We start from the raw sequence: 24,359 nt of genomic DNA, 5'->3' as shown, positions 1-24,359 counted from the left end.
CCCTTCCTCAACAACTCACCCACTTAAAAAACTTCCTGGTTGCCCACGTTTCTCTCCACCCTCTCACCTCGCCGCTCTGTTCAAAATGGAGGTCATCTCTCTAAACAGACTGAAAATCTGCTGGAGTATGAGTTAATGCTACTGAGAAGTGACAGACATTCAATGACTCTTTATTCCAGGGATTGATTGGAGACCTGTGTGGTATCGCCGGCACAAATCTATCATTGTACTTGGGATATCAGAGATACCATGTGGTGGATTGGCCAATGTATCAACAACCAGTCTGGGCAGTACAGGCTGAAAATTTCTACAACAAGCAATGTAATAATGACCAATTTCTTTTGCTGAGGGATAAATATTGTCCAGGACACTACAGAAAACTTCTTGCTCTCTTGCAAAATAATGTTATGGGATCTTTTAACTCCAGGCAAATGGGGCAGTTTAGCATCTCATCTGAAGGAACACACTTCCAATAGTGTAGCACTATTTGGTACTGCACTGGATCTGTCAACCTGGACAGAACTTGAACCCATAACTTCTGAGCAAAGTGAAGGTGCTATCCACTGAAACATGGATAGAAAGCCGCGAGAGAAGAAAAAACAGAAAATACCAACAAAACATTTGAACTCGTTTTTAAAATAAACTTAGTTAAAATAGAAGATTAGTAAAATTAAACTGAAAACTAAAACAGCAGACTGGGGAACATCGGAATCAAGTCCTTCACTTTTATTTAAAATGGTATCCAGTTTAGCTGTATAAATGTATCATTGCTGCAAACACTTTGTAAACCTGCCTCTCTTTATTTAAATATCAGAGAGTTAAACAACTTTGCTGCATTCTAAAACTTTAAATGTTTGATGGTCAGGACACTGCCATTACCATATACAGAAATGTACGGAACTCTCACATCATGGAGCCAAGCTGCATAAATAAACTCCAGTGAGCTAGGATCCCAACAACAATGTTGGGATTGCAACAACATTGCACTTTAATTGACATTCATAATTCTTTTGTGTGGCACACTGAGCATTTTTTAAACAAGATTCACTGAACAAAAGTTACAATAAAATTGATTTGCAATATTTAAACAAGGATTTGAGTCAATGGATTTTTAATAATTAAAATCTCCAAAGCGATGGGTTAATGTTTCTTCATTAAACCCAATAGGATAGGAATCATACAGAAAGCTTCAGTGCTGATGATTGTAGGAGACATAACTTCCTCCTTATTCACGTAAAAATCCCCACAGCTTTTCAGTTACTAACAGAAACTGTGATTTTGTTACTCTGATAAAATTAGATAATAAATTAAATCCAATCAGTACCTTCATTTCTGAATTTTGTAGACATGGATAACAAAAGTTCAAGACAGGCAAAGACACAACATTTTACCTAAATTTTACTACAGATAAAGGTTGGAAACATTATTCTGCCGGCATTAAAGCAAAATACGTATTTCTCTTTTTACATCATACTTTAGTCTTTATTTCCTTGTAATTACACTAACATCTATCTTAACTGCCCTGTAATCAATCCATTGACCCCCCCCCCACATCCTTATCTTCAAAACAAAAACAAAATTCTTGATCTGTGTCTGCCTTATAACTTACCTACCACCATTATAACCACATATCACAAAAAAAACACACATCCCTTCCTCTTTTAACAGTTTGTGATAATTAACTTTGATCACAGAATTCATCATCACCATTAATTTACTCTATCTTTATCATTAATTTTAAACTAAAGCAGTATGGGCAGAAGTTGCATTGACTGTAACTTATTACCATTTATGTCACTGATTTCATTTAAATAATCATATTGGTGATTGACATAAATTACAAAAATACAGGTTTCAAGATTGGCAAATTGGAGAAGAAACTGAACAATTGCTTGTTATCCTGTTAATGCCAACCTACTACTGAAGGCCAGACCATGATTAACATTTGATTTTTCTTAGGGGACCAATGATGCTCAGAAGAAATTGTTAACTAATTTCATGACAAGGTATAAAAATGTCGCTGGTTGGTGACTTGAACTCCTGCAGAAGATCCTCCAGGGTAATGAATACATTTCACGATGCAACGGAAATATCATTCTTATTTCTCATATAACTAGTGATACACAAACAAGTTTTATAGAATTTAAATATTTCGTACAGCACACAATATAAATAGTGACAAATGCCTGAGACAATTCATTTCTGACCTCAATTTGCTGAATTGTTTTCAGGAGCTTCATCAGGTAATGACTACCATTTGGTATGAGATTATAATTCTTTGGGTTTATAAAATCTCACGTGCCATATTTTTCATGGCTGATACAATTTTTTCTCTATGTCTAATCTTTGTGTAAACTATGCTGTGTAAATCTGCTTAGTGTTTCCAGTGGGGGAATCCAGAACACGGTATTTCACGGATTGGCTCCCACTACCGGGCCAATGAGGTATTTGCTCACAATCAGCCCGGCCAATCATGTAGCAATACCTCACAAGGTCAAAGATCCCAGCATCCTTTTAAAAGGACTACCCTACAGGCATTTGTTTCCGACTCCACCTCCCAAACCGAGTATAGGACACTCAGTCCCCCCAACTGTAGGGTGCTCGTTCCTCATGAGTGTTGGACATTATTGCTACAGTCTGAGGGGAGATTCTGGGAACAGGAACTGATGCTGTCCATTCTCTAACTGGCAGGTCCTCTCCACTTTAGATTGCTGGAATTGCTGCTTCACTCAGTTACCCATACCTTGCTCCAAGAGCCTCCCTCTGATTTCGATTTGCAATCTCTCCTCTTTAGTAGTTCAGCAAAGCTCCTGATACAAGAAACAGCTTGCTCCCAACCCAACAGGAAGATTGCCCTGTCAACTACACATCACACTGAAACAGTCATGAATCTGAAGGCACATGTTGCTCATTTACTGATTAATGCATTGAAAAGGTACATATAATTCTGGCATAGTTACCTGTGGATGATCATTCATGACATGCTAATGTGTTGAAGTGGTTCCTGATGCTTGCTGTCTGTCATCAAGCTGCTGCTAAACAAATTCTATAATTTTTTAATTAGATTAGATTAGATTAGATTAGATTACTTACAGTGTGGAAACAGGCCCTTCGGCCCAACAAGTCCACACCGCCCCGCCGAAGCGCAACCCACCCATACCCCTACATGTACCCCTTACCTAACACTACGGGCAATTTAGCATGGCCAATTCACCTGACCTGCACATCTCTGGACTGTGGGAGGAAACCGGAGCACCCGGAGGAAACCCATGCAGACACGGGGAGAACGTGCAAACTCCACACAGTCAGTCGCCTGAGACGGGAATTGAACCCGGGTCTCTGGCGCTGTGAGGCAGCAGTGCTAACCACTGTGCCACCGTGCCGCTTTTGGAAAGCTGACTTTTATCTGTCTGCCCTGTACAATGAAATGCCTCTATTTATTTGATTTCCCCTTCCCAGGATTTTCACAATCCTTCCGTACAGCTCAGCAACAGATCATTCAACCCAAATGGTTTATGTCGGTGTTTATGCTTCACATGAGTCTCCCCACCACCCCCTTTCTTTTCAACTGACCTGATACACATACTCTAAAATACCATATTCTTCGAGATTTCTTGTATTTAAATCCAATCAGAATTTTTATTAAATGTGGAAGAAGCTTTACCTGTAACAAGTCACCTGTCAAATCTGTCTCTAATAAGTTTGCCATATTTTCCTCCGTTAGGAGTGAAAATGTCCAAGATCCTGGGACTGGGAGTGTATTAAAGCTGACAGGCCAAGGATGGAAAGGATGAGAGTTTCTAATCGGGGCATGAGTAAAAATTGGAGCCATTTTCAACATGATGCAAAAACACAATTTCACCGCCCTCATGTTCAACGGTAGGTTTATGAATAGCTGCTATTTTGTCAAGGTTACACAGTGAAAATCTAAATGCGTAACCTAATTGGAAGCGGCATACATGGACAGCACACTTGAGACTAAACATTTGATTTAATTTTGAAGGATTTAAATGTCTGCTTGTTCCAAAATGATTTCTGGAAGATAATTTAAAATCAAGATCAAAGCTGTAGCTCCAGGATTGCTTAGTCTTAAATGGCAAAAGGATAATGAACAAGTTCTGCAACATAACGTAACAAGACACAGCAGCGGTCTGATTTTAATTTCTATGAGCCCTCTGAACTAACAGTTTTGTTGATCAAAATACCTCAGACACAAGCTCAAAATTTTCACTGGAAGGCCAGCACTTTCAAATTATTTCCCACTGTAGCCCCATTTTGAAACCTGAAAGTCAAGACCCCTCAGTGAGAGCGCAGCCTGTTTGAGTGAAAGGACAACTATTGTCACTTGGTCTGGCAGCCGTTACGACCTCAGATCTCTCAAGAATTTTTGCCCACAACACCATTGTGGTCCTGACTTCATTTTAGCAGCTCTGGCTTAAGCCAAAGGTAGTTTAGACATCATTTTGGAATTTCACAGGAATATCATCTCTCTCTGAATTGCACAAATGTTAGGCTGCAGGAGAGTGTGATTTGAAAATAGTGTTGCTAACAGAACACAAATTATAAACTAACACAATCTCAAAGACAGTCCACTCAATCTTGAATTAAGCTGGTTTCAGGGAGGTACTAAATCCACATGGAAGACTCAACAAATAAAGAAGAAAGGTTGAGAATAAAGCTTAAATTAATTTCTAAATGGAAACATGGTCAGTTCAGGGTTCAGACTCCCATTGGTCTAATAGGTTCTGCGTGTTGCATAATCTAAAACCATACTGGCTGCTCCGAGGAGAGCAGGATCAGAAAGATTGGAGACAGCTATTTCAACGGTTTGTGTGGATGGTAGGGCTCGTTGGGTGATCACCTCCTTCACGATACTCTCATTGTGAGCAGCCAGAACTCCAGAGAGGATAACAAGAGATGGGTTCAGTGTATGCAGAATGTTTGTAATACCGACACCAAGAGCACAGCCAGCTGTGGAAAATAACAAGATTTTGCTCAATTGTCACAAACTTAAAAACAAAGGCAACAGAGCAGTTTATTCACAATTTATTTTAAAAGGCTGTTACAGATTTGATGGATTGAATAGCCTTCTTTATACTGCATTAATAAGCTATAATACATAGGTTACACCTCTATGATGCAACTTAGTAGAATATAAAATGTAAGCAGTAAGTTTTAAAGGTTAAATAAGAAATTGAGTTAATCAGTACACAAAATTGCAATGTTCTGGTACTGTTCAGTCTAGAGGCTTCCTGCTCTGCCAATTCTACCCTCTGTAAAGTCTAGTTTGTCTACCAGGTTGCTGCCCATTACTTACCTTGCACCAAGTGCTGTTCACCTGGGCCTGTAGGAACACAAGACTCAGCAACAAAACTAAGCAAGTCATCCTCCTGCACCATTGAATATGATCGTGGCTGATCTGCCTGTACTCTCAGCTCTACTTTCCTTAAAGTCCCCACAATTCCAAACTCTGGGATTGATCAAAGATCTCTCTAACTCAGGCTTGAATAAATTCAATGATTCACCCTCCACTTCTCCTTGGGGAAGAATGCTCCCAAACCAACTACCCAGACAAAAAAAAATCCCACCTTTATATTGAAAAGGAGATCTCTTATTTTTAAATTATGTTCATTAGTTTTAGCTGATCTCACAAAGGAACACAGCTCTGGTTTCTACCCTATCCAATCATCTCAGGGTCTTATACATTTTAACAAGATCACCTCTTATTCCAGTGAACATAGGCCCAATCTTTCTTCATAGTATAAGCCATTTATAGCAGGAATGAAACAAGTACAATTTCTCTGAACTGCTTCTGCTGCAATTAATTCCCATTTCTAATTAGTACACCAAAGCATTTCTTCAGATGTGATTTGTACAGCTGCATTGAAACTTCCTTTCTTCTTTATGCCATTCTCCTTACAATAATCAACATTGCATTTCCTATAACTACAAACTAACTTTGTAATTCAGATAACAGGGCACCCAGAATACCTTTAGTACAACCTCTCTTCCATCTATTCTTTCCATCAAAATAGATCAGTTCACACTGATCCACATTGTGTACTCCTACCAATTTCTTGCACATTCACTTAACCTTAATTGTGGCAGGCTTTCTCCCTTTTCTTGACAACTTATTTTCCTACTCATCTTGGTGTGATTAGTAGCATTTTGCTACAATACATTTGGTGCCTTCACCCAAATCATTGATATAGATTGTACAGTTGAGGTCTCAGCACCGATCGCAGTGGTAATTCATTAGTTACAGCTTACCATCCGTATACTCTGCACCGATTAGCCACCCAATTATTTATCTACGCTAATTGCTTTGACAAGCCTTTACACCTTAGGAGCTCTTTTCTTCATTATTAACCTTGGATGTTGCACCTTATTAAAACGGTTTTGAAAATCCAAGTACACCACATCTAAAGGTTCCCCTTTATCCACCTTGCTTGTTACATCCTCAAAAACTCTAATTAGTTAAATACAGCTCACTTTCACAAAACACTGTTGACTTCAGTCATATTGGTAAAAACAATGACTGCAGATGCTGGAAACCAGATTCGGACAAAGGGCTTTTGCCCGAAAGGTCAATTTCGAAGCTCCTTGGATGCTGCCTGAACTGCTGTGCTCTTCCAGCACCACTAATCCAGAATTCAGTCATACTGGGTCCATTATGATTTTCTAAGTATATAATCTTTAAAATGGATGCTAGCAATTTCTCTCTAATAGATGTCAGGCTAACTGGCTGATAGTTTCCTGCCCTCCTCCTTGAATATTGTGAGTTTCTAATTGTTGGGGGCCCTTCAAGAATAGAAGGAATTTTTAAATTGACTCTTGGGCTGTCGGTGTCATTGTTTGTCTAACATTTATTGCCCATCCCTAGTTGTCCTTGAGAAGATTGCAGTGAACTGCCTTCTTGAACCACTATAGTCAGTGTGCTGTGGGTAGACTCACAATGCCCTTAGAGGGGGAATTCTAGGACTTTGACCCAGCAATACTGAAGGAACAGTGATCCCCAGACAGGATGGTGAATGGCTTGGAGTGGAACTTGTGAATGGTGGTGAATGGTATCTGCTGGCCTTGTCCTTCTAGATGGAAGTGGTCATGGTTTGGAAAGTTCTATCGAAGGAACCTCGATGAATTTCTGCAGTGCATCTTTTAGATGGTATATACTGCTGCTCAGTGTCAATGATAGTGGGAGTCGATATTTATGAATGTGGTGCCAAAAAGTGGGCTGCTTTGTCCTGGATGGTGTCAAGCCTCTGGAGTGTTATTGGAGCTGTTCCCATCCAGGCACGTGGGGAGGATTCAATCACACTTCTGACTGGTGCCTTGTAGGTGGTGAATTAGCTGCTATAGGATTCCTAGCCTCTGATTGGAAGACTGTAAGGGCTTATGCCCGAAACGTCGATTCTCCTGTTCCCTGGATGCTGCCTGACCTGCTGCGCTTTTCCAGCAACACATTTCCAGCTCTGATCTCCAGCATCTGCAGACCTCACTTTCTCCTTGGAAGACTGTAACTAATGCATGGACTATCTCTGCAGTCTTTTCCTTTAAAATTCTACAAAGTAGGCCATCTGGTCCTGGGACTTATCAGTCTTTAGGTTTAATTGTTTTCTCACGCCTTTTTTCAGGCAATTATTTTAATGTCCTTCCTCCCTTCCTGTCTTTTCTTTCTCAATTTTCAAGTATCTTTGGCAATGTTTCTAATTTGTCTACAGAGGCATTTTCTGTGAATACAGTGAATACAGACACAAAATACCGATTAGGTACATGCACCTTTCTTTCTCTCCGTTATTAAAGACAGGAGCTCCCTCAGAGCAGCCTATAAAATAACTGACATAGGTCTTCATTGAAAATGTGTGGGGCCTATTCCTTCACAGGTCTGTGAATACACAGAAGTCTTGATCTCTTCTGTCACCGCTACACAACAGAACTAACAAATGATGCTGGCCTTCTTCACACTGCAGACAATTCACATTAGGGGACTTATTTCTCAAACTGTATCCTATCAGGATTCATCTTTTATATTCATGGCCTGGACACTGGGGAACCAAGTGGTTAAAGTCCCCATTCTCAACAACAGAGCCACAAAAACAAAATCAGCGAGGATTATTCTAGGAAACTTGCTTCAATTCTAACATAACATTCTACTGAGTCACATGAGAATTAACTTCAGACCTCAATGCAAATATCTCACAAGGTCTGCAATATAAATGAAGCACTTGGCTTATACTGAAGTTTCCAATCCCAGCTGCATCTCAGATAATGAGGTCGCTGCAGTTCTTCAATGTGGGTAGCAGAGTTATATCAACAAAGTCACATTTAATGGCTCCTCTCATAAGCATAAGGGACTAGTTGGGTTAAGAGTTACAAATCACACAACACCAGGTTATAGTCCAACAGGTCTATTTGGAAGCACTAGCTTTCAGAGCGCTGCTCCTTCATCAGCAGGTTGTGAAATAGAAGATCAAAAGACACAGAATTTATAGCAAAAGTTTACAATGTGATGCAATTGAAATTATATATTGAAAAAGATCTGGATTGTTTGTTAAGTCTCTCATCTGTTAGAATGACCTTGTTGGTTTCAGTTCTTTCATATGTAAATCGCAAAACTTTTTTTAAAAGTTACATTCTCAAGTGCACTTTAACAATTGGTGTTATGTCAGCCCAGTTAATGTATTGAAGGTGTTAGCTTCCCTGTGAGAGACTGCCTGTGCCCCAATGGTCAGATTGATTCTAATTTAAAAAACGGATTTACAGAATCTTACATGGATTCATGCAGGTTTTGAGCAAAGTAAAATGTAATTCTGCAAGTACTATTTCGCCCCACAAACTTATGTGTATGTGTGTGTGTGATGGGGGATGCGTGTCTGTGAGAGTGTATGTGTATGTGTGTGAATGTGAGTGTAAAATGGTATAAGTCTATGAAAAGGTGTGGGTGGGAGTGTTATGAGAGAGGGTCTGCATGTGTGTGTGTGTGTATACAGTGCAATGGTGGTCACCTGTAGTGTGTGACATGAACCCAAGGTCCCGGTTGAGGCCATCCCTATGGGTACCGACCTTGGCTACCAACCTCTGCTTGGCCACTTTTCCAAGGCAGATTTCGGAGCAGGCAACAATGAAAAGTGTTGTTGAACAGAGGCTAATAGCCAAGTTCGGTACCTGGGGGATGGCCGCAACCGGGACCTTGATTGAGATCACACTACAGGTGACGCCATTGCACTATATACACACACATACACAGACACGCCTATGTACACACACACACACACCCTCTCTCATAGGCTCACACATACTCTCCCACACACACACTCTCACAGACTTATACCCCTTTACACGCACATTCACACACATGCGCGCACACTGTCACAGACATTCATAATCCCCACCACATGCAAGTTTGTGGGGTGAATTTGTACTTGCAGAATTACATTTTATTTTGCTCACAAACTGCATGAATCCATGTAAGATTCTGTAAATCTGTTTTTTTAGATTAGAATCAGTCTGACCATTGTGGCACTGACAGCCTGACAGGGAGTTAACACCTTCAATACATTATCTGGGCCGACATGACACCATTTGTTAAAGTGTACTTGAGAATGTAACTTTTTAAAAAAGTTTTGTGATTTACATATGAAAGAACTGAAACCAACAAGGTCATTCTAAAAGATGAGAGACTTAACAAACAATCCAGATCTTTCTCAATGTATAATTTCAGTTACATCACACCGTAAACGTTTGCTATAAATTCTGTCTCTTATGGTCTTATTCTCCACAACCACCTGATGAAGGAGCAATGCTCCAAAAGCTAGTGCTTCCAAATAGACCTGTTGGACTATAACCTGGTGTAGTGTGATTTTTAACTTTGTACACCCTAGTCCAACACCGGCACCTCCACATCATAGTTGGGTTAAAGGAGTGCACCAATCTTCATTGGTGTCACATGACTTGCTGGTTGGAAACACTTTACTAACATCCCTACAGAATACAAAAGCCAACGTTGTGATTATGAATGCATCACAATCAGCAATGACACACTGGAGATAGGAGCCCAGGTTTTCCCATACAAATTATTTCACTGATGCTGATTAGATGGTCTCCTGAATATGATGATAAGTTCAAGCTCATCAGAGGGAAAACTGTCATGTGTCATAAAATCTTCATGTAATCCAAACTGCAGACAGTATACTGTCTAACTTACCTCAGTGCAGCCACCTGCAGGGTTTACCAGTTTAGGGAATACTCTCCACATGCTGTGTATTACCTGTTTGGAGCACTTTCCGTGCCTCAGTACTCCCTCGTTCTGCAGCTTGAATGAGATGAATTGCACTCACTGTCTCTTCATTTTTGAGAGACATTCCTTCCACTAGGAGCAAATCTTCTGTAAGAGGTAAACAGAAATATTAAACAGAGCTGATGATAAGAAGTCCCTTCAGAGCAGTGAATGACATAGCTGCTTGTACTGGAAGCCACATCGACTAAACAGGGTCCTGTTTGTTACAGACAAGAAGAATGTCTACACACACTGCATTGTTCCAACTCAACAAAAAGGTATCAGTCATTTCTCAGGGTAATGCCTTGACCAAGTACGGTTAAAATTTAAACAAAGTTTAGCAGTTGACTATCAGTCATCATTTTAACTGAAACTTCCTATCACAATACCTCAATCGCATTCCACTTGCCAAACAATCAGCATTCTCCTCTATACAATATGAGTAATTTTTACTTTGATTTTTCTTGCGACTTGCCCTGACAAGTGCAAAAAAAAGCTTCTACAAAATGTTTTCCTCACTAATCAAGTAAATAGAACCATAGAATTCCTATAGTGGGAAGCTGGCCACTTGGTCCATCGAATCCACACTGGCCCCCCGAAGAGCATCCTACACAAACCCAAATCCCCCATCCTTTCCCTCTAATCCTGCAGCTCCCACGGCCAATCCACCTAAACTGCATATCTTTGGGGTGTGGGAGGAAACCAGAGTACCTAGAGAAAACCCAAGAAGATACAGACAGAACGTGACAGATAGTGGAATCGAACCCAGGTTCCTGGTGGTGTGAGGCAGCAGTGCTATCCACTGAGCCACCGTGCCACCCAGATTCACTCCCTCACCCTAATAAGATTGGTGAATTACAGTCATAGATTACGATGTGGAAATAGGATATTCTGGCTATAACAGAGAATTGATATCGGCACATAAAACTCTGAGGGGCTGGACAGAGTAGGTGGGGAGAGACTGAGACCACTCATGATAAAATCAAAACTGATAGGGTACAAATTTAAAGTGATAAAAGAAGCAAAAGTTGACATTATGAAAACAGTTTTCAGGCAGCAAACAGTTACAGTCTGAAACACCCTCTCAGAGTGTGATGGAAGCAGTTCAATTTTTTTAAAAATGCATAGACGTAGTCATCAGCAGCAGAATCTGTAACCTCATGGCCCGGCATATCATCCACTCAACCATTATCATTAAGCCAAGGGGTCAACCTTCGTTCAACGGAGAGTGCAAGACAATCTACCAGGAACAGAACCAGGCTTATTTGAAAATGAGGTGGTAACCTGGTGAAACTATCAAACAGGACTACTTGCATTAGCAGCAGTGATAGGCAATCCTACAACCAATGGATCAAATCTAAGCTCTGCAGTTCTGCAATATCTAGTCGTGAATGGTATTGGATGATTAAACAACTGACTGGAAGAGAATGCTCCAAAAATATCCCCACCTTCAATGATGGAGGAGAGAGCACATTCGTGCTAAAGGTAAGGCTGAAGTATTCATAGCAATCTTCAGCCAGAAATACCAAGTGGATAATCCATCTCAGCATTCTCCAGTAGTCCCTAGCAACACAGATACCAGTCTTCAGCCAATTCAATTCACTCCACTTGTTACCAAGAAACGGTTGGAGGCATTGGATACTGCAAAGGCTACGGGCCCTGACAAAATTCTGGCAATAGTACTTAAGACTTGTATTCCAGAACTTGCTGTCCCCCTAGCCAAGCTCTTCCAGTACAGTTACAATACTGGCATCTCCCTGACAATATGGAAAATTGCCCAGGTACATGCTGTATAGAAAAAGTAGGAAAAATCCACCTGACCAATTACCAGGTAGCAGCACTTGCTCAGCAATAACCTGCTCAGTGATGCCCAGTTTGGGTTCCACCAGGGCCACTCAGCTCCTAAACTTATTCCTGATTTGGCTCAAGGATAAAAGAGCTGAATTCCACAGGCAAGGTGTGACTGCCCTCGACATCAAGGCTGCACTCATCAGAGTGGAGCATCAAGGATCCCGAGCAAAACTGGAATCAATGGGTGTCAGGGGACAAACTCTCCTCTGATTGGAGTCATACTCGACACATAGGAAAATGGTTGTGGCTGTTGGAGGTCAATCAGCTCAGCTCCAGGACATTTCTGCAGGAGTTCCTCAAGGTAGTGCTCTAGGTGCAACCACCTTCAGCTGCTTCATCAATGACCTTCCCACCAGGATAAGGTAATTGGAACAGTGATTTCACAATATTCAGCACCATTCGTGACTCCTCAGATACTGAAGCAGTCCACGTTCAAACATATCAAGACCAGGTCAATATCCAGGTTTGGTTGATAGTGGCAGGTAATATATGTGCCACCACAAATGCCAGGCAATGACTATCCCCCAACGAGAGGCAATCCAAAACCATCCCTTACTGCCTTTTGACATTCAACATTGTTATCTTGACTGAATATCCTCTATGAACATTGACCAAAAAGGCAACAGGACTCGCCACATAAAGACAATGGCTACAAGATCAGGTCCTTCCACCAGAGATGCTAAGTATCAACAATGTGTACTATCTACAAGATGCTCTTCATCAATTCACCAAAGATCCTCAAACTGCACTTTCCAAACCCATGACCACTTCCATCTAAAAGGACAAGGGCAGCAGATACATGGGAACATCATCACCTGCAAGTTTGCATCCAAGCCACTCACCATCCTGACTGAGAACTATATTGGTGTTTCTTCAGTGTCAGTGAATCAAAATTATAGAATTCTCTCCTTAAGGGAATTGTGGGTTAACCTCCAGCACATGCAGTGGTTTAAGAAGCGAGCTCACCTTCTCAAGGACAGCTGGGACACAGGAGAAGATATTGTTTTAAACCAAGGGACTGTGGAAGAAGGCATTGCAGTTTAAAACAAGGAGTTCCCAGGACTCAATGTGTAGGCCAAAGTGAGGACTGCAGATGCTGGAGATTAGAGTCTAGATTAGTGTGGTGCTGGAAATGCACAGCAGGTCTGGCAACATCCGAGGAGCAGGAAAATCGACGTTTCGGGCAGGATCCCTTCATCAGGAATCTTCTTCATACCTGATGAAGGGCTCCTGCCCAAAACATCGATGTTCCTGCTTTGTGGATGCTGCCTGACCTGCTGTGCATTTCCAGCACCTATCTAATCAGAGCTCATTTATGTTGTATCTACCAGGTGGCCTTATTCAAGCAGTGGGTAAAGAGGTAGATACCTCAACTCTGTGTCTGTGTTTTCAAGGAACAGACTCCTGATTGGCTTTTCAACCAGAACTTGCTGTAAATCTGTGGAAACATAATTGAATTCCGAATGTGGTCTGTACAGCCATGACACAGATTCTTCTGTGTGGCAAACACACCTGCTTTCTGTTCCACACTTTACATATCTGTGGACTTAAGATGGTCTCTGAATTCCACTGTTACGTTCCCATTTGAAATGACGCTATCATCATCTTGTTAAATGAAAAATATTTGAATTTTTGGAAGTTGTGTCACTTACCATCATGTAATCTCTTTGCCTCTCTTTGTAGTGCTATTCCGGAAGCATATGCTTCTATGCAGCCCCTACTCCCACACATGCATTCAGGCCCATCCATCGATACCATGATGTGACCAAACTCAGCGGCGCAGAACATACTGCCATGAATCAGCTCATTATTGTGGATGATTCCCCCTCCAATTCCTAGTGAACAAAATTCATTCTTTGTTAGGAATCACCAATTTCCAAATGAACTTTACACTTCACAGACACTGCAAGTTTCAAACTGACTGCATCCTCTAGTATTTTACGATTTTATTATTCTTAATTCAATCTTCAAGCACATTCAAATTACACTAAAATAGATTGCTTATGATACTGGATAGTATGACTTTTAAAGAAGCACAAATTGCTGGAGAAACTCAGCAGGTCTAGCAGCATCTGTGGAGAGAGAAACAGTTAATGTTTCAAGTCCAGTGACCCTTCTTCAGAACTCAGTATAGAACACAGAATAAAGCACATTACAGCGCATTACAGGCCCTTCAGCCCTCGATTAGGAGAAAGTGAGGACTGCAGATGCTGGAGATCAGAGCTGAAAAATGTCTTGCTGGAAAAGCGCAGCAGGTCAGGCAGCAACCAAGTAGCTGGAGATTTGATCCCTTCTTCAGGAATGAGGGTCTTATGCCCAAAACGTCGATTCTCCTGCTCCTTGGATGCTGCCTGACCTGCTGCGCTTTTCCAGCAACACATTTTTCAGCTTCAGCCCTTGATGTTGCGCCAACCTGTGAAACCAATCTGAAGCTCATCCAACTTGCACTATTCCATTCTCATCCATATGTCTATCCAATGACCATTTAATTGCCCTTAAAATTGGCAAGTCTACTACTGTTGCAGGCAGGGCATTCCACACCTCTACTTCTCTGAGTAAAAACAAACTCTGACATCTATCCTATATCTATCACCCCTCAATTTAAAGCTCTGTCCCCTCGTGCTAGACATCACCATCCAAGGAAAAAGGCTCACTGTCCACTCTATCCAACCCTCTAATTATCTTATATGTCTCAATTATGTCACCTCTCAACCTTGTTCCCTCTAGCGAAAACAGCCTCAAGCTCCTCAGCCTTTTCTCATAAGACCTTCCCTCCATACCCAGCAAGACCCTAGTAAATCTCCTCTGAACCCTTTCCAAAGCTTCCACATCCTTCCTATAATGAAGTGACCAGAACTGCACACAATACTCCAGGTGCAGCATTACCAGTGTCTTGTACAGCTGAACCATGACCTCGTAGCTCTGAAACTCAATCCCCCTAACAATAAACGCCAACAGACCATATGCCTTCTTAACAACCCTATCAACCTGGGTGGCAACTTTGAGGGATTTATGGACCTGGACACCAAGATCTCTGTGCTCATCTACACTATCAAGAATCTTACCATTAGCCCAGTACTCTGTATTCCTGTTGCTCCTTCTAAAGTGAACTCCCTCACACTTAGCCACATTAAACTCCATTTGCCACCTCTCAGCCCAGCTCTGCAGCTTACCTATGTTTCTCTGTAACCTGCAACATCCTTCAGCACTAAGCACAACTCCACCGACCTTAGTGTTATCAGCAAATTTACTAGACCATCCTTCTATGCCCTCATCCAGGTAATTTATAAAAATGACAAACAGCAGTGGCCCCAAAACAGATCCCTGCGGTACACTACCAGTAACTGAACTCCAGGATGAACATTTCCCATCAACCACCACCCTCTGTCTTCTTTCAGCTAGCCAATTTCTGATCCAAACTGCTAAATCACCCTCAGTCCCATGCCTCCATATTTTGTCAATAGCCTACCATGGAGAATCTTAGTATGTATAATTTTAACTTGAATCTAAAGGAGAACACAGAAATTAAGTACTTATTAGTTGAGCTGAAAATGTGTTGCTGGAAAAGCGCAGCAGGTCAGGCAGCATCCAAGGAGCAGGAGAATCGATGTTTCATGCCCGAAACGTCGATTCTCCTGCTCCTTGGATGCTGCCTGACCTGCTGCGCTTTTCCAGCAACACATTTTCAGCTCTGATCTCCAGTATCTGCAGTCCTCACTTTCTCCTACTTATTAGTTGAGGTAAACACTTTAAGACAATAACGTGTGAAAAGACTACACCTAGATTACTCCATGTAGCTATAAAAGCCATAGATGTAGAAACAGAAGTAGATCATTCCACCCATCGACTCTCCTTCACTATCAATGAGAGTGCAGCTGATTATTGTCAACTTCACTTTCCTGCTTTTTCTCCATAACCCAGATTCCCTGACTGATTAGAACTGTCTGTCTCGGCCTTAATGAGTGTATTTAATAACCCAACTTCTACACTCTGCTGTGGTAAAGAAATCCATGGATTCACTACCTTCAGAGAAGAAAATCATCCTCAACGCTGCCCCTGTGACCCTTTACTCTGCAATTATAACCTTTGGTCTGAGACTCTCCCACAAGGGGAAACTACCTCTCTGTATCTACCCTATAAAGCCTCCTAAGAATCTTACATGCTTCAAAAAGATCTCTCATTCTTTTTAATGAGTACAAGATCAACCTACTCAATGTCTCCTCAAATGAAAATCCTGGGATCAACATAACGAACCTCCTTTGGCCTGCTTCCACTAGCAGCACATCTTGCAGACTACTTTAGATGGACTTTTATATTTCATTCACTTTGAAATAAAGGCCAACATACCATTTGCCTTCCCTATTACCCAATGAACTTTGATGCTTGCTTTTTGTGATTCATGCACAAGGACTCCTCAATCCCTCTTTGCACAAGCTTTCTGTAGGTTTTCTCCACTTAAGTAATATTCAGTTCTTCTGTTCTCCCTGCAAAAATTCTTAACTTCACATTTTCCCACATTAGCTTTTGCCCACTCATTTAACCTGCCTATATCCCTCTGCAGACTCTTTGCAACATCTACAAATTTGACAATAACTTCCTTTGTCCAAGTCATTAATATATATTAGTATTAATTGTGGTCCTGGTATTGATTCTTATGGCACTCCGCTAGTTGCAGGATGCTAGCCTGAAAATGCCCCCTGTATTCTATTAGTTAGCCAATCCTCTATATATTCTAATATACTATATTCAACACCATTATTCAGTATAACATTGAGTATGGCTACTTAAGTAGATTTATATGCGGTACCATATCAAATGCCTTCTGGAAATCTAATTATATTACAACTACCGATTTCCCTTCATCTATTGTGCTTGCTATGGCCTCAAAGAATTCTAACAAATTTGTCAGGCATGACTACTTCTTCATGAAGTGATGCTGACTCTGCTTGTTTAGAACATAAAATAGTACAGCACAGTAGAGGCTATTTGGCCCTCAAAGTTGTGTCAACTCTTTTATTCTACTCTTAAAATCAGACTAACCTACATACCCTTCATTATACTATCTTCCATATGCCTACAAGAGTCGCTTAAATGTCCCTAATGTATCTGTTTCTACTACCACACCTGGCAGTGCATGCCATACACCCACCACTCTGTGTAAAGAACCTACCTCTGACATCTCTCCTAAACCTTCGTCCAATCATGCTCTCTCATGATAACCATTTCCACCCTGGGAAAAAGTCTCTAGCTATCCACTCTATCTATGACTCTCATCATCTTGTACACCTCTATCAAGTCATCTCTCGTCCTTCTTCACTCCATTGAGAAAAGCCCTAGCTCCCTCAACCTTTCTTCATAAGACATGCCCTCCAGTCCAGCCAGCATCCTGGTAATTCTCCTCTGCACACTCTAAAGTTTCCGCATTCTTCCTATAATGAGGCAACCAGAACTGAACACTTTATTCTAAGTGTGGTCTAACCAGGGCTCTATTGAGCTGCAGCATAACCTTGCAGCTGTTAAGCTCAATTCCCCTGCTAATGAAAGTCAACACATTATATGCTTTCTTGATATCAACCTGGGTGGCAATTTTGAGGGATCTATGGATATGGACCCCAAGATCCCACTGTTCCTCCACACTGCCAAGAATCTTGCCTTTAACCCTGCATGTCCCTTTGCAATCTACAAAAGCCCTCCACACTATCCACAACTCCACTAACCTTCGTGTCATCGGCAAACTTACTAACCCATCCTTCCACTTCCTCATTCAAGTCATTTATAAAAATCACAATGAGCAGAGTTCCCAGAACAGATCCCTGCGGAACACCACTGGTCGCGAAGCTCCAGGCTGAATACTTTCCATCTACCACCCACCCTCTGTCTTCTATGGACCAGTCAATTCTGTATCCAGACAGCCAAATTTCCCTGTATCCCATACCTCCTTACTTTTTGAATGAGCCTACCATGGGGAATCTTATCAAGCGCCTTGCTAAAATCCATGTACATCACATCCACTGCTTGACCTTCAATTGTTTTGTCACATCCTCAAGAAATTCAATAAGGTTTGTGAGGCAAGACCTGCCCCTCACAAACCATGCTGACTATCCCTAATCAAACTATGGTGTTCCAAGAAATCATAAATCCTGTCTCTCAGAATCCTCTCCAATACTTTAACTACCATAGACGTAAAACTGACTGGTCTGTAATTCCCAGGATTATCCCTAGTCCATTTCTTGAACAAGGGAATAACATTTACCACCCTCCAATCATCTGGCACTACTCCAGTGGACAGTGAGGATGCAAAGATCAACCTATGATCTTTGTTATGTATCATGTTATGTATTTCCAAATGTTCTGTTATTACAACCTTTATAATAGACTGATCTATAGTTACCTGGGTTTTGTCTTGCTGCCTTTTGAAAGAGATATTAACATAGATAGTTTTGTAAGCTTCAACACTTTTCTAGAATCTAAGGATTTTTGGAAGATTATTACCATTAGCTGTCTCACAAACTGAGTCCAGCAATGTAAGATGGCAACTGGTGAGACAGGTTATAAAGTTTCTTGATTCTCTTTGGTTTAGAGTCAATTGTTTTAACATCAAGGCATTGACACATTTTGTCAAGAATGTGGTGCTGGAAAAGCACAGCAGGTCAGGCAGCATCCGAGGAGCAGGAGAATTGACGTTTTGGGCAAAAGCCCTTCATCAGGAATGAGGCTGACAGCCAAGGATGTGCTGAGATAAATGGGAGGAGAGTGGGGTTGGGGGCAGGTAGCTGAGAGTGCGATAGGTAGATGGAGATGGGGGGTAATGGTGATAGATTGGAGAGGAGGATGGAGCTGATAGGTGGGAAGGGAGATGGATAGGTAGCACAGGTCATGAGGGCAGTGCGGAGTTGGAAGGTTGGAACTGGGATAAGGTGGAGGGAGGGGAAATGAGGAAACTGGTGAAATCCACATTGATAGCATGCGGTTGGTGTGTCCTGAGGCAGAAGAGGCGTTCTTCCTCCTGGCACCTGCATGTCCTTAGTAGAGTGGGAGGGGGGTCGGTGGGGTTAGCTGGTGCAGGTGTCCCAGAGATGTTCTCTGAAAGTAGGCGGCCTGTCTCCCCAATGTAAAGGAGACCACATCGGGAGCAACAGATACAGTAAATGACATTTATGGAAGTGCAGATAAAACTCTGATGAATGTGGAAGGCTCCTTTGGGGCCTTGGACAGAGGGAGTTGAGGGGGTGGGGGAGAGAAAGTGTGTGGGCACAGGTTTTGCAATTCCTGTGGTGGCAGGGGAAGGTGCCGGGATGAGAGGGTTAGGGTTGGGTTGACTGACACATTTTATGTTGAATGGTCTTGCTGGAGAAGTACGCTTCACACTTTGCAGTCTGTCTAGTGTGCATTTATAGATTGTCTAATCATTAACTAGTTAGCATCTTCTTACAGAATAATGAGGTTGGAAAGGCAGTGCCAGAGAACTGAGCTCAATGCATTCACAACTGGAGCTGAATCAGTCGGTCAATGTCCTTGGTTCAGAGCCAAACCATTCCAAGGCTAAGTCAGCGGACATTTGCTTTTTGAACTGAACAGACCAGGCTCCATCATTGAAAGTCTGAGCATTTTAAGAACAACATGAAATGTAAACTACTGTGTCAAATAGGGTTGAGTGAATCTCAAATATTTGTCTCTTAACCCTGTGAGTTCCAGAACAGATTGGCTAAAAGGGGTGACCTTGTAGAGGTTTACAAAATTATGAGGGGCATGGATAGGATAAATAGACAAAGTCTTTTCCCTGGGGTCGGGGAGTCCAGAACTAGAGGGCATAGGTTTAGGGTGAGAGGGGAAAGATATAAGAGAGACCTAAGGGGCAACCTTTTCACACAGAGGGTGGTATGTGTGTGGAATGAGCTGCCAGAGGAAGTGGTACAATTGCAACATTTAAAAGGCATTTGGATGGGTATATGAATAGGAAGGGTTTGGAGGGATATGGGCCGGGTGCTGGCAGGTGGGACTAGATTGTGTTGGGATATCTGGTCGGCGTGGACAAGTTGGACTGAAGGGTCTGTTTCCATGCTGTACATCTCTATGATTCTATTATGGCTTTACTGCTATTTCTGCTCGATATGGAAGCTGCAGGATGAGGTCCTCATGGTAGAATAATGTTATGTGATGAATTTTCCATAATACTTTCTGCCACTTCAAGGTTGAAATGGAGGATAAATACTGACAGTATTCTGGGTACCATCTAGTAGAAGAAAGAATTGCTTGAGTTACAATGGCAAAATCCACCTAATTGCCCAGTTGACCAACAGAGACATAAATTTACATGTTATCAATGGCACTTTTGACTGTATTTCTTCAACAAGTGACCCTAATACAGGAAAAAAAAATTCAATGCCAGTTGGGCGGCACAGTGGTTAGCACTGCTGCCTCACAGCGCCAGAGACCCGGGTTCAATTCCCGCCTCAGGCGACTGACTGTGTGGAGTTTGCACGTTCTCCCCGTGTCTGCGTGGGTTTCCTCCGGGTGCTCCGGTTTCCTCCCACAGTCCAAAGATGTGCAGGTTAGGTGAATTGGCCATGCTAAATTGCCCGTAGTGTTAGGTAAGGGGTAAATGTATGGGTGGGTTGCGCTTCGGCGGGGCGGTGTGGACTTGTTGGACCGAAGGGCCTGTTTCCACACTGTAAGTAATCTATCTAATCTAATCTAAGGCAAAAATACCTGGAAGATTGTAGTATTTGTAAAAGCTTTTAATCAGAGTGAGGATTCGATCAAGAAAGTGATGCACTGACATTCCTCCTCCCCCCACCCCCAGTGAAGCATCTGACTGATGGCAGGAGAAAACATACAGAATGTTATCTGAAATGAAGATCCATAAATTGAGCAGGCTGGAGATCACATGGTTCCTCTGGCTCAGAGACCATTCCCTGTAACTATGCCAGTCAGAAGTGAACCCCCATTCATTTTAATTTGAAAGTTTAAGAATTTGCACAATTCACTGCTCTTTCATTAAGGCACCTCAGAAAGGAAGGTTTGCCTAATTAGAGTCTTAACACATTATATGGTATGTCTGCTGAACCTTAAATTAAAAAAAGGATAGTCTGACGAGGGATCACTGAGTACTAACTGTGGCTATCAGTCATTCAGGGCCACTACTCGAGGGTTCTTGTATGCCTGCAATGATTGAGTTGTAGGTCTCAGCATCCTAATATCTCGGGAGACGGTTAGTTTAACTGACTGTGTCATGGACTGGTGAGATGTTATTCAATTTTCACCAAAAAATATGGACAGCATCATCAGAAGCATTTGATATGTGCTGGTCCACACCCTGACTGATCAGGGGACTACATTGTGAACAAAGAACGTTACAGCACAGGAACAGGCCCTTATACCCACCAAGCCCAAGCCGATCCATACTCTCTATCTTAATCTGCTGCCTGATTTCTAAGGATCTGTACCCCTTTGCTCCTTGCCCATTCATGTATCTGTCTAGATACATCTTTAATGACACTATCGTTCCCACCCCTACCACTACCCGCTGGCAGTGCATTCCAGGCACCCACCGCCCTCTGCATGAAGAACTTTCCACATATATCTCCCCCAAACTTCTCCCCTCTCACTTTGAACTTGTGATTCCTAGTAATTGAGTCCTCTATTCTGGGAAAATGTTTCTTGCTATCCACCCTGTCTACACCCCTCATGATTTTCTAGGCCTCAATCAGGTCCCCCTCAACCTGCTTCTTTCCAATGAAAATAATCCTAATCTACTCATCCTCTCCTCATAGCGAGCACTGTCCATTCCAGGCAACATCCTGCACCCTCTCCAAAGCATCCCTAAACTTTTGGTAATGTGATCACCAGAACTGTACATAGTATTCCAAATGTGGCCAAACCAAAGTGTTATACAACTGTAACATCACCTGCCAACTCTTGTACTCAATTCCCCGTCGATGAAGGAAAGCATGCCGTATGCCTTCTTGACCACTCTACTGACTTGCATTGCCACCTTCAGGGTAGAATAGACCTGAACACCCAGATCTCTCTGTACATCAATTTTCCCTAGGACTTTTCCATTTACTGTCGAGTTCACTCTGGAATTGCATCTTCCAAAATGCATCACCTTACATTTGCCCAGATTGAACTCCATCTGCCATTTCTCTGCCCAACTCTCCAATCTATCTATATTCTACTGCATTCTCTGACAGTCCCCTTCAATATCTGCTACTCCACCAATCTTCGTGTCATCTGCAAACTTGCTAATGAAGCAACCTACACCTTCCTCCAAAGCACTTATCTATATCACAAACAAGTTCTCTATCCCAGTTCCAGTATGCAGGGTGTTCTAGCTAGGTTGATAAAGAACTGGTTGAGCAACAGGAGACAGAGAGTAGTAGTTGAAGGGAATTTCTCGAAATGGAGAAAGATGACCAGTGGTGTTCCACAGAGGTCAGTGTTGGGGCCACTGTTGTTTGTAATATACATAAATGATCTGGAAGAGGGCACTGTTGGTATGATCAGCAAGTTTGCACATGACACGAAGATTGGTGGAGTAGCAGAAAGCATAAGGGACTGTCAAAGAATAGGAGGATATAGATAGACTGGAGAGTTGGGCGGAAAAGTGGCAGATGGATTTCAATCCAGACAAATGTGAGGTGATGCATTTAGGCAAGACTAATTCTAGAACGAATTATACAATGAATGGAAGAGCCTTGGGAAAAGTTGATGAGCAGAGAGATCTGGGAGTGCAGGTCCATTGTACCCTGAAGGTTGCTGCACAGGTGGATACAGTGGTCAAGAAGGCATATAGTATGATTGCCTTCATTGGACGGGGTACTGAGTATAAGAGCTGGCAGGTCATGTTAAAATTGTACAAGACATTGGTTCAGCTGCATTTAGAATACTGTGTACAGTTCTGGTCGCCACATTACTAAAAGGATGTGGACGCTTTGGAGAGAGTGCAGAAAAGGTTTACGAGGATGTTACCTGGTATGGAAGGTGCCAGCTATGAAGAAAGGTTGAGTAGGTTAGGTTTATTTTCACTAGAAAAAAGGAGATTGAGGGGGACCTGATTGAGGTTTACAAAATCATGAAGGGTATAGACAGGGTGGATAGAGACAAGCTTTTTCCCAGGGTGAAGGATTCAATAACGAGAGGTCACGCTTTCAAGGTGAGAGGTGGAAAGTTTAAGGGGGATACACACAGCAAGTACTTCACACAGAGGGTGGTGGGCGTTTGGAAGGCGTTGCCAGCAGAGGTGGTAGAGGCAGGCACGGTAGATTCATTTAAGATGCGTCTGGACAGATGCATGAGTAGGTGGGGAGCAGAGGGATACAGATGTTTAGGAATTGACCGACAGGTTTAAACAGTACATTTGGATTGGCTCAGGCTTGGAGGGCTGAAGGGCCTGTTCCTGGGCTGTAAATTTTCTTTGTTCTTTATTTTACTAGAACATCTTGGACCACATACAACTTCACCTGCAACATCAGCCTATCATGGGGAACCTTATCAAATGCTTTACTAAAGTCCATGAATATGACATCTACATCTCTTCCCTCATCAATCAACTTTGTCACTTCTTCAAAAAATTCTATTAGGTTTTAAGACATGACCTTCCCTGTATAAAACCATGCTGCCTATCACTGATAAGCCCATTTTCTTGCAAATGGGTAAATATCCTACCCCTTAGTATCTTCTCCAGTAGCTTCCCTATGCCCGAAACGTCGATTCTCCTGCTCCTCGGATGCTGCCTGGCCTGCTGTGTTTTTCCAGCACCACACTTTTCAACTCTGGTCTCCAGCATCTGCAGTCCTCACTTTCTCCCTACCACTGACGTCAGGCTCACAGGTCTGTAATTACCTGGATTATCCCTGCTACCCTTTTTAAACAAGGGGACAACATTAGCAATTCTCCAGTCGTCTGGGACTGCACCAGTGTTCAAGGATGTTGCAAAGATATCTGTTAAAGCCCCAGCTATTTCCTCTCTCGCTTACCGCAGTAACCTGGGATAGATCCCATACTAACCTGGGGACTTGTCCACCTTAATGCCTTTTAGAAAACACAACACTTCCTCCTTCCTTATGCCGACTTGGCCTTGAGTAATCAAATATCTATCCCTAACCTCAACATCCACCATGTCTCACACCTCGGTGAATACCGATGCAAAGTACTCATTAGGAATCTCACTCATTTTCTCTGACTCCACACATATCTTTCATCCTTTGCCCTTGAGTGGGCTAACCCTTTC

The 24,359-nt window shown here is 42.2% G+C and overlaps 1 protein-coding gene across 2 annotated transcripts in view; it reads right to left on the bottom strand.

Moving 5' to 3' along the window:
- Positions 1-711: 711 nt before the first annotated feature.
- The window catches only part of gne (glucosamine (UDP-N-acetyl)-2-epimerase/N-acetylmannosamine kinase), an 81,054-nt gene continuing 57,406 nt past the window's right edge, over positions 712-24,359 (bottom strand). For both annotated transcript variants that reach the window (XM_087979844.1, XM_087979843.1), the window contains exons 10-12: positions 13,780-13,962; positions 10,268-10,384; positions 712-4,971 (exon numbers count right to left, since the gene is read on the bottom strand). In XM_087979844.1, the coding sequence (XP_087835970.1) occupies positions 4,736-4,971; positions 10,268-10,384; positions 13,780-13,962 (536 nt within the window). In that variant the 3' untranslated portion in view covers positions 712-4,735. The remainder of the gene's footprint in view (positions 4,972-10,267; positions 10,385-13,779; positions 13,963-24,359) is intronic.

Source organism: Chiloscyllium plagiosum, unplaced genomic scaffold (assembly GCF_037043375.1).
Source record: "Chiloscyllium plagiosum isolate Xiang-an unplaced genomic scaffold, Cpla_swu_hap1 HiC_scaffold_36, whole genome shotgun sequence".
In the NCBI taxonomy this organism is placed as follows: Eukaryota; Metazoa; Chordata; class Chondrichthyes; order Orectolobiformes; family Hemiscylliidae; genus Chiloscyllium; species Chiloscyllium plagiosum.
The sequence above is the reverse complement of the archived record's forward strand: the minus strand, read 5'-3'. Positions and strand labels throughout refer to the sequence as shown.